General features: G+C 30.8%; 1 protein-coding gene across 1 annotated transcript in view; it reads right to left on the bottom strand.

The window, feature by feature from the left end:
• LOC117172825 (gem-associated protein 5) overlaps positions 1 to 11,662 on the bottom strand; it is a 104,319-nt gene that overhangs the window by 18,328 nt on the left and 74,329 nt on the right. The window contains exons 8-9 of the mRNA XM_033361069.1: positions 1,540 to 2,086; positions 1,307 to 1,454 (exon numbers count right to left, since the gene is read on the bottom strand). Coding sequence (XP_033216960.1) covers positions 1,307 to 1,454; positions 1,540 to 2,086 — 695 coding nt within the window. The remainder of the gene's footprint in view (positions 1 to 1,306; positions 1,455 to 1,539; positions 2,087 to 11,662) is intronic.

Raw genomic sequence — 11,662 nt, forward strand, 5'->3', positions numbered from 1 at the left:
TTCAGATATTCTAGTAAAATAAATTAATATTTTTGGTTGAAAATAAAACAACTTGTTTGAAAATTTAATTATTTCATTTTTGGTTCAAAACTGGTATTTTTTAGTTTAAAATTCAACTATTTGGTTGAAAATTAATCTTTCCTAGTTAAAATTTCAACTATTTGTTTGAGAATTTATGTAATTTATAAAAAATTCGTTTTATTTTTTATTAAAAATTAATTTTTTAAACCGAAAAAATCTTTTTGAGTCAAAATTTAGATTATGTTTAAAACTTGTTTTTTTTTGGTTGGAAATTCAGATATTCTAGTAAAATAAATTAATATTTTTGGTTGAAAATAAAACAACTTGTTTGAAAATGTAATTATTTCATTTTTGGTTAAGAACTGGTATTTTTAAGATTAAAATTCAACTATTTGGTTGAAAATTAATATTTTCTAGTTAAAATTTCAACTATTTGTTTGAGAACTCATGTAATTTATAAAAAATTCGTTTTATTTTTTATTGAAAATTAATTTTTCAAAACGAAAAAATCTTTTTAAGTCAAAATTTATATTATGTTTAGTATGTTTAGAAATTATCTTTTTTGGTTGGAAATTCAGATGTTTCAGTTAAATAAATTAATGTTTTTGGTTGAAAATAAAACAACTTGTTTGAAAATTTAATTATTTCATTTTTGGTTGAAAACTGGAATTTTTAGTTTAAAATTCAACTATTTAAACATTTGGCTTCAATTTACTTGTCTTAAATAAAAATTCAAATATTGATAAATATTCAATAATTAATTTTTTTTTAATTAAAAGTTTCAAACTCAATGGGTTAAAAATGGAATATTTTAGATTGAAACATTATTTTAAATTTAATAAAGTTCTTTAATTAAGAATATATTATTATGAAGTTATTTTTAAGTTGAAAATAGTTTATAAACTTTCAGTCACACATTCATATTTATTTAATGACTAAGACTTTTAAATTGAAACCGTTTCATTTTTTGCGTTAAAATCTGAGAATTTTTAAGTTTTGAACTAATTTAAAATCGTTTTATCAAATCGTTTTTGTTCACTTTTTATTACTTAAAGTACAGATAAATCTAAAAAAATTTATTGATTTATTAAATAAAAATGTTTTTTATCCAAAATTTTCAACATCCAAGCTTTTATTTTTTGTTTGTTCAAGTCTTTAAGAAAGCATTTAAAAATTCTTTAAATTAAAAATCTAAGCTTAGAAATAAAAATTTTAATTGAAAAACATAAAAATTCAACTACCCTATTTTAAGACATTTGAGATCCGAAAAAATAAAAAAACTCACTTCATCGATAAAGAAGGTGCGAGAGAAACAAGATATTCAGTCAAGCGTTTTCCTTTCACTGCATCCTGCAAATGTTGCTGGAGATTATTACTCCAGACATCAAATTCCAAGATATAGTTGTATTGTCCTAACGAATTTAAAACAGTTTCTGAAAAGAAATATTAATTTTCAAACTAAAAATAACTTAATAAACGAGAATTAAAACCTGAAAAATATACATCCAAAGTCCTTACTTTCTGAATCGATAATTTTCAAAACACTTTCCTTCCCCGCAAAAATAGAAGGCACGCATTCCTCTTCCGTAATATCCTTTTCCTCATCATTATCTTTCACTTCTTCCATCTCAGGATCATTTTCGCTTTTAATACTTTTCAAAAGTGTCCTCACAGAAGAGAGAATTGCTGTTTTATTGTTCAAAGTCTTGTTATAAACCGGAAAAGTGGTGATTTTTTTCTTCAAGTCTTTTTTCGTGGCAGTTTTCTTCTCGTGAATCGAATTTTGAGAATCGCTTTGTTTCACTTTCAAAGCCGCCGTTGCCTCCTCCTCGCCTTCGGCTTTCGACGATTTTTCAATCTGGTGTTTCTTCTTTTTCGTTCGGACCTTTTTTGAAATTGTTGGCATCACTGCCTCGTGATCGGAGAGTTTCCAAATTTTTACGGTAAAATCTGCCGAGCCAGTTATAATAAAATCGGGATCCAAAGGACTCCACATGCAACAGAAAACTGGACCCGAATGTCCTGTGAATGTTCCCAACAATTCCTGAGACTCCACTTTCCATATCTGGGGAAAAAATAAAAAAAAATACTTTACAAAAAGGGAGTATCTAGCGAAACAAAAATTTAGTTCTAAATGTTTTTTAACATTATTGATAAAAGCAGAATGTCTAGCATGTCTTACAGAAAAAACCCCAAGATTTTTCCAGGTTTCTTTCTTTTTTTTGAAAATTAATCTTTTTGGTTAAAAATTTAACTATTTTATTGAAAAATTGCCTTTTTTGGAAGAAAATTATTCTTCTTTTTTTGAAAATTCATATTTTTGTTTAAAATTTATCTATCACAGTTGAAGATTCACAATCTTACTTGAAAACTCATAACTTTACTAGAATTTATTTTTTCTTTGTGGAAAATTTATTTTTTAAATTAAATATTCCATTTTTTTTGTGAAAAAGGATCTTTTTTTGTTAGAAATTCAATTATCGGGTTGAGAATTTATGTATTTCATTAAAAATTCGTTTAATTTTTTTGGTTTGAAATCCATTTTTTTAAATGTAGATTTAACTCCTATATTTTTGGTTTAAAATTCATCAAAAATTCAAGTATTTGGTACAAAATTCATGTACTTTTGTCGAAAATTCGTTCTTTTTAGTATAAAATTAATTTTTTTAATAGAAAATTCATCTTTTAACTTTAAAATTCATGTTATGTTCAAAATTTCTCTTTTTTGGTTAAAAATTAATCTTTTTAGTTAAAAATTTAACTATTTTATTAAAAAATGGCCTTTTTTGATAAAAAATTATTCTTCTTTCTTGAAAATTCGTCTTTTTATTTAAAAATAAAACTACTTAGTTGAAAGTTAAACTCATTTGTGAAAAATTCATCTCTTTGATTAAAATTTATCTATCACAGGTGAAGATTCACAACCTTATTTGAAAATTCATAACTTTAGTGGAATTTATTTTTTCTTTGTGCAAAATTAATTTTTAAAATTAAATATTCCATTTTTTTTGTGAAAAAGGAGCTTTTTTAGTTCTAAATTCAAATATTTGATTAAAAATTGCTCTTTTTTTGTTAGAAATTCAACACAAGGGATTAATTTTCAAATAAATTGATGAATCATCACAACAAAAATAATGATTAATATAAAAATGGCCAATTTTCTAACCAAATAATAAAATATTTAAGCAAAACGATGAATTTTCAACGAAAAATGGAATACTAGACTTTTCAAACAAAAATAAGAAATATTTTTTTAACAAAGTAATTAAATTTTTTTAACGAATAAGATTAATTTTCGATAAAAAAGGCGACAATTAATCAAAATATATGCATTTTTAATCAAACAGTTATTGCACTTCTAACCAAAAAAGATAAAATTGTTGGATTTTTGACCAAAAATAGAAATTTTTAACAATATAATCGAAATTTCAGGCAAATAGATGATTTTGAACCCAAAAGGTTAATTTTCAAACAAATTATTGAATTTTCAACTAAAAAAATTAATGTTTAACTAAAAAAAGGAAATTTTTAAATAAATAAATTAACTTTCCACTTATATGATGAATCTTTAATCCCAAAAAACGGAAGTTTTAAACTGAATTCGCAACAAAATATATACATTTTCAACCAGAAATGGAATATTTAAATATTCAGTTAAAGAAATAATTTTTAACGAAAAAGAAACGAATTTTCAACAATTAAAATTAATTTTCAACTAAAATGATAAATCTTTAACAAAAAATGTATCTTTAATAAGAAATGACGTATTTTTAACCAGACAATAAAATTTTAACAAAAAAGATGAATTATCAACAAAAAAGTGATGGTAGACTTTAAAAAAAAATGTAACAAAAAAGGTTAACTTTCTATAAAAAATACGACAATAATTAATCAAAATACATGCATTTTTAACAAAAAAAAGATGGAATTGTTTAATTTTTGACTAAAAAGAGAAATTTTTAACAAAACAATCGAATTTTTGGGCAAATAAATAATTTTGAATCCAAAAGATTTACTTTAAATAAAATTATTGAATTTTTAACTATAAAAATTAATATTGAAGTAACAAAGGAAACTTTCAATTAAATAAATTAACTTTCCACTTACATGATTTTTCAAAAAAAAAAAAAAATACATTTTTCCAGGTTTCTTTCTTTTTCTTTGAAAATTAATCTTTTTGGTTAAAAATTCAACTGTTTTGTTGAAAAATTTCCTTTTTTCGTAGAAAATTATTATTCTTTCTTGAAAATTCGTCTTTTTGTTTAAAAATAAAACTACTTAGTTGGAAGTTAAACTCCTTTGTGAGAAATTCAGCTCTTTGATTAAAATTTATCTATCACAGTTGAAGATTCACAATCTTATTTGAAAACTCATAACTTTATTGGAATTTATTTTTTCTTTGTGGAAAATTAATTTTTAAAATTAAATATTCCATTTTTTTGTGAAAAATGAGCTTTTTTAGTTCTAAATTCAAATATTTGATTAAAAATTGATCTTTTTTTGTTAGAAATTCAATTATCGGGTTGAGAATTTACGTATTTCGTTAAAAATTCGTTTTATTTTTTTTTTGCTTTGAAATCCATTTTTTAAAATGTATATTTAACTCCTATATTTTTGGTTAAAAATTGATCAAAATTCAAGTATTTGGTACAAAATTCATGTATTTTGTTGAAAATTTGTTTTTTTTTTTAGTCAAAAATTAATTTTTTGAATAGAAAATTTATCATTTAACTTAAAAATTCAACACTTGCTTTGCAATTTTCTTTCTCTCTCATGACCGAAAAATCTTTCTTAGTTGAAAATTCATGTTATGTTCAAAATTTCTCATTTTTGGGTGAAAATTGATCTCCTTTAGTTAAAAATTTAACTATTTTATTAAAAAATGGCCTTTTTTGATAAAAAATTATTCTTCTTTCTTGAAAATTCGTCTTTTTCTTTAAAAATAAAACTACTTAGTTGAAAGTTAAACTCATTTGTGAAAAATTCATCTCTTTGATCAAAATTTATCTATCACAGATGAAGATTCACAATCTTATTTGAAAACTCATAACTTTATTGGAATTTATTTTTTCTTTGTGGAAAATTAATTCTTAAAATTAAATATTCCATTTTTTTGTGAAAAAGGAGCTTTTTTAGTTCTAAATTCAAATATTTGATTAAAAATTGATCTTTTTTTGTTAGAAATTCAATTATCGGGTTGAGAATTTACGTATTTCGTTAAAAATTCGTTTAATTTTTTAGCTTTGAAATCCATTTTTTTAATGTATATTTAACTCCTATATTTTTGGTTAAAAATTGGTCAAAAATTCAAGTATTTGGTACAAAATTCATGTATTTTGTTGAAAATTCGTTTTTTTTAGTCAAAAATTAATTTTTTGAATAGAAAATTTATTATTTAACTTAAAAATTCAACACTGGATTTGCAATTTTCTCTCTCTCTCTCATGACGGAAAAATCTTTCTTAGTTGAAAATTCATGTTATGTTCAAAATTTCTCTTTTTTGGTTAGAAATTGATCTTCTTTAGTTAAAAATTCAACTGGTTATTTGAAAAATTGCCTTTTTTGATAGAAAATTATTCTTCTTTCTTGAAAATTCATCTTTTTGTTTAAAAATAAAACTACTAAGTTGTAAGTTTAACTCATTTGTGAAAAATTCATCTCTTTGACTAAAATTTATCTATCACCGTTGAAGATCCAGAATCTTACTTGAAAACTCATAACTTTACTGGAATTTATTTTTGTTGTGGAAAATTAATTAAAAAAATTAAATAATCCATTTTTTTTGTAAAAAAGGAGTTTTTTAAGTTCTAAATTAAACTATTTGATTGAAAATTGATCTTTTTTTGTTAGAAATTCAATTATCGGGTTGAGAATTTATGTATTTCGTTAAAAATTCTTTTAATTTTTTTGGTTTGAAATCCATTTTTTTAAATGTAGATTTAACTTCTATATTTTTGGTTAAAAATTGATCAAAAATTCAAGAATTTGGTACAAAATTCATGTATTTCACGGAGTTTCGCTTGAGCAGTCGGCGCTTGCGGTCGTGTTTAACGGTCGCTCCTCAAATTGTCTAAATTCAGTGGGGCTTTAGCCTTTTTTTATTGTCATAATAGAGTTTTTCTCTGTGAATTTATATTATCCCGTGAACTTTGGTACTTTCTTTATGATGTTTTGCCTGTTTCGAATCTTTTTGTTGGTGTGAAGTCGCAAATTTGGATGCTATTTTCTCGGTATTGCTAATCCCAAATATCGTCTGAGTGAAAGTTTTCCCGTGTATTTATTGTGTTTTCCATGTGCATATGGGAAGGTAAAGGAAAAAGTGAACGCAGACCCTTGCAGAAGTGCAGGCTATATAGACAGGTGACAATTTTCAAGTGTACGCTCAAGTTCTCAGTGTGTCTCTCCAGTGATAAAATCAGATATTATTACTAAGTGTCTACAAATAGATAGGTAACCAAGATGTCAGCAGACGCACTGTCTACCACAGAGGAAGAGAGATGGGAGAAATTAATGTCTTCAATAAACACATTGACACTTTCTCATAACGAGCTGCGTGCTGAGTTTCACGGCTCAACACAAATGCTCGAGGCAATAAATACCAAGACCTGTGAATTTGATAATAGGATGAAGGAAGCAGAAAGTAAGATCTCTTATCTCAGCAATCAATCACGATCCAAAAATATTATACTCTTCAAACTTGATGATACCAACAAGATAAATAAAGAACTGTTAAGTAACATCCAAAAAATCTTTACTGAAGTGGGCCTACAGATTCCAGAGGTCGCAATTGATGATGCTTTCAGTGTCGGCAAAATCAAGGGCAACAGCCCCATCATTATTAAATTTATTGCTTCCAGATGGGTGAAACTTGTCTTGAGTAAAGTGATTGAATTTAAAAAATACAATCTTGCAATCGCTAATGACCGCTCGAAGGAGGAGAGAGAAGAAAGAAGATCCTTAAATGATAAGGTCCACAAGCTCCGTGATGCCGGCTTCCAGGTCACCTTTAAAGGGAACCAAATCCTCGTTGAAGGCAATCCCATGCAAATCGAGGAGGTGGATCAGCTGGTATGCGAGCATCAAGGACAGCAGGTGGCGGAGACAAACAACGGAGGCGAGAAATCCTCAAACACGTGCGAGCCAAAACTGTCCAAGAAGATAATACTCCCGAAGACGCCCTCTCAAAGGATAACCAGAAATAGAGATCGACCTCCAAAACTAGACCCTAAACAACCACATAATAATAGACAGCTAGATAACTTCTTGAGTCACGGTACACCAAAGAACACCACAAATGCAGTCACGCCGAGACTCAATCTACTCTCCAGGAATCTAGACAGTGAGACAGAATAGCAGCTAGACCGTAGGGATTCTACAGGATCAGCACCTGATGCTGCACTGAGCAACTACTCCGGTAACTCTGTAATCGCTAAAATAATTTTTTGGAACCTTCACGGTTTTAACAATTTGACTGATATCTGTGACCTTTTAGGGGACCTTGATATCCTTTGTGTGTGCGAGACTTGGCTGGAGAGCGAGAACATTGGCCTCTTTCGATCCGCAGATTTCAAAAGTATTTCATCCCCTGATATTAGAAGTAATTGTCATGGAAGGGCTAGGGGTGGTCTTCTCATTATATATAATATTAAATTCTATGATATTCAGGAAATCTCTATATCACCCAACTACATTTTTCTCAAAGTCCAATCTCGTTTCGACTGTTACGTACTCGGTCTTGTTTATATTCCCCCCTTAGATGACTTCAATGTTTACCTAGAAAATCTTAATTCTATATTGTACCGCATTTCAATTTCATTCCCTGATTTGCCAATCATTATGGGTGGGGATTTCAACTGCAGAGTATCAGATCTGAACCAATTTGATTCTGGAGCTTTTGAGTACGTGAACACCTTTTACCCAGAAAGGTCCTCTAGGAACAGATTCTCCAATTCTCGAGGCAAAAAATTTGTGGATTATATGGAGGTTAATGAAATGGCCGTTCTCCTAGTGACTCTCCAGCAGATTTCACATTCATAGAACCCCAAGGATCAAGCATAATAGATCTTGTATGGTGCTCTATGAAAGGCCTCAACCTCTTTTCTGATTTACACATGTTACATCTAGCTTCTCTCTCTGACCATCTTCCTGTTATGCTAACTATGGCATTGCCACCTCCACTTCCGGAGAACGAATTCGAGGTTCTTGATTTAAATTAGTTGTTTTTCGATAAATGTAAAGTACTAGGCAGTCTGATAAGTACCTGAAAATTCTAAGAGATGGCATTAGTATTCACTAATGTGAAACATTTTCGTCGAGCTTGATCCTTCAAATGACACCTGTCAAAACATCAGCCATTTATGTTTACGCATTTACAAGTTACAGCACTGAGAAGCGACTAACCTTCGAGTTTTTTTTAATATGGAAAAATCTGAGTTTCGAGTTTTGATCAAACACTACTATCTTCGCAAGAAAACGACATCCGAGACCAAAGCCAAGCTGGATAAGTATTACCCGGACTCTGCACCGTCGATTGGAACGATTCATAAGTGGTTTACCGAGTTTCGTTGTGGCCGTACGAGCACAGTTGATGCTGAACGATCTGGGCGCCCAAAAGAGTTCACTACACCAGAAAATGTCGAAAAAATCCATGATATGATGTTGAATGATCCCAAAGTGAAATGGAGAGAGGTAGCTAGTGCTGTAGGCATATCATTGGAACGTGTAGGCAATATCGTGCATTCAGTTTTGGGCATGAAGAAGCTCTGCGCGCGATGGGTGCCGCGTTTGCTCACAGTGGACCAAAAACGAATTCGTGTGACAACTTCCCAGCAGAATTTGGCATTATTTTCGCGTAAGTCGACCGAGTTTTTGCGCCGATTCATAACCATGGATGAAACCTAGATCCACTACTACACTTCTGAGTCAACGCAACAGGCAAAACAGTGTGTTCCACCGGGTCAAAGTGCTCCGAAGCGTCCAAAAACGCAACAATGGTTCGGAAAGGTTATGGCCTCCGTATTTTGGGATGCACATGGCATAATATTCGTGGACTATCTTGAAAAAGGTAAAACCATAACCGGAGCATACTATTCATCATTATTGGACCGATTGAAAATCGAAATCGCCGAAAAACGACCGCATTTGAAGAAGAAAAAACCGCTTTATCATCACGATAATGCGCCTGTTCATTCATTCTTAGTTGCACAAGCAAAATTGCATGAAATCGGCTTCGAATTGATTCCGCAGCCATCGTATTCACCAGACCTGGCCCCCAGCGACTATTACTTGTTCCCTAACCTGAAGAGATGGCTCACCGGTAAGCGTTTTTACTCAAATGAGAAGCACATAGCTGAAACTGAGGCGTATTTTAGAGACCTTCCGATCGAGTACTTTTCGGACGGTATCAAAAAGAAAATCGTTGGACTCGCTGTATCGACCTAAAAGGAGAGTATGTTGAAAAATAAAACCGACTTTGGCCAAAAAAACGTCTCCGTGTTTCATTTTTCAGGGACTTATCAGACTGCCTAGTAGATGCCTTTGCCTCTCTGGTGGAATGGAGGGAAGAGGTAGCCAACATTGATCAGGGGGTCGACGACCTAAACACAGTACTAACTAAAACTATAAAAGATGTAACATTCGAACTAGATATGCGAAAAAGGCACTCTAATTTGATTTATTTTAAACGCAAGCCATGGTTCGACGACGAATGTCGCGATGTGAAAAAACGGGTCTCCGATGCATTGAGGATTTGCAGAGAAAATTTTCAAAGGAATATAAAGTAGCATATCTTAAAGAAAAAAACAATTTAAGAAAAATTCAGGAATTTAAGAAAAGAAATCATATTAAAACGCAAATCGACATTGTAGCGAATTGCAAAAACTCGGCACAATTCTGGAAAGTAATTAATGCATCGCGTCCAAAAGTACACTACCTGGCACGCATTGATGTAAATACTTGGCATAAATATTTATTAAACTGTTACCCACGACCGAACTTAACACCCGCTGTTGACGCAAACTTTGTAAAATTAACTCATCCCATATTAGATGGCGCTATTACTATAGAGGAGGTAATTAAATGTTTGGCAAATTGTAAGGATGGAAAGGCTCCTGGCTGTGACGGAATCAGCTATGGATTTTATAAAAATCTACCACAAAATTGGGTTTTGTATATGATCCACCTTTTTAACAAGATTATGGACACGGAGGAAATCCCTAAAGAATGGGGTAGATTAACAACTACTATGATTTTCAAAAAGGGTAACTCTGAGGACCCCGATAATTACAGGCCCATCACTCTTGTTAATTGCATTGCGAAAATTTTTAATATGCGATCGATTGGTCTTATGGGAAACTGAATTAAACTTAATCCCCGAATCACAGTCGGGCTTCAGAAAGGGGAGAAGTTGTCTTGATAACTTGTTCACGCTAGTATCCATTATCCAAATACATCTGAGAACCCCAGGAGCAGTGGTATATGCTGCTTTGGTCGACTTCAAGGGGGCTTTTCCATCCATCTCGCACCATTTATTGTGGAAGAAGCTTCACTCTTTGGGCCTTAGCACTAAAATAATTAATATTCTAAAGCACTTTTATTCTTCTGCGACAACTTGTATTAAGACTGGCAAGGGATCAACTAAATTTGTCAAGGTCACGCAGGGTGTTCTTCAGGGTGAAGTTTTAAGCCCGTTCGAATTTTTGCTTTTCATCTCCGATTTAGAAGACTATTTAATCCAGCAAGGTTTTCGAGGCCTCTCCGTAAATAGTTTAGTTGAAATATTATTGCTTAGTTATGCGGATGATTATGTTCTTTTTGCAGATACCCCGGTTGAATTAAACAGAAAACTGCAAGCACTTAATTCTTATTGCAAAGAAAATCATCTTATTGTGAACACGGAAAAAACTAAAATAGTATTTTTTTCTAAATCAGCGAATTCATCTGAATCCGAATTTAAATCTTTTAAATTCGGCGATTCCCGGATAAAATTAGTTAAACAATATACTTATTTAAGTACCCCTCTTTCGGGTTCATGCTCCTTTCTACCCGCTGCAAGGAAGTCCGTTAGCGCTGCGAATACAGCCGTCGGCTCGATCCTAAGGACGATCCACTCGATCAGAGCTGATTCGTGGAATACCTACATTAGATTATTCCAGAGCCTCTCTGCAAGTACAATACTGTATGGTTCGCATGTTTGGAGCCTAAATCATTTGGAAGTTATAGAGAGAGTACAGCTTTCTTTTTTTAAGAAACTCTTATCCCTGCCCAACAATACATCTAACTACGCGGTGAGATTAGAAACTGGATCTTTCCATTTATCTCACACGGTCTTAAAAAATATTTTATCTTGGTTAATTAAAATTTCGACAATGGATAATTCACGGTACCCAAGATTGTGTTTCGAGAGACTGAGGTCACTGGCAGTAAAAGATCCTTACAACAAATTTAATTGGTTTTCCCAGATCCGGGCTTTTTTCAATGCAAGTGGTTTGGTGGATAGATGGGAGAAGCTCACATTAAACTCCATTAGCTCTGATCGAGATATACCAGGTGTATACATATGAAACCGGTATTTTTTCAAGAAAAAAACACATTTATTTCAAGAGAATGATAACAAATATTTTATTGAAAGTATGCGCCCTCG

This window comes from Belonocnema kinseyi, chromosome 5 (genome assembly GCF_010883055.1).
Source record: "Belonocnema kinseyi isolate 2016_QV_RU_SX_M_011 chromosome 5, B_treatae_v1, whole genome shotgun sequence".
Lineage (NCBI taxonomy): Eukaryota > Metazoa > Arthropoda > Insecta > Hymenoptera > Cynipidae > Belonocnema > Belonocnema kinseyi.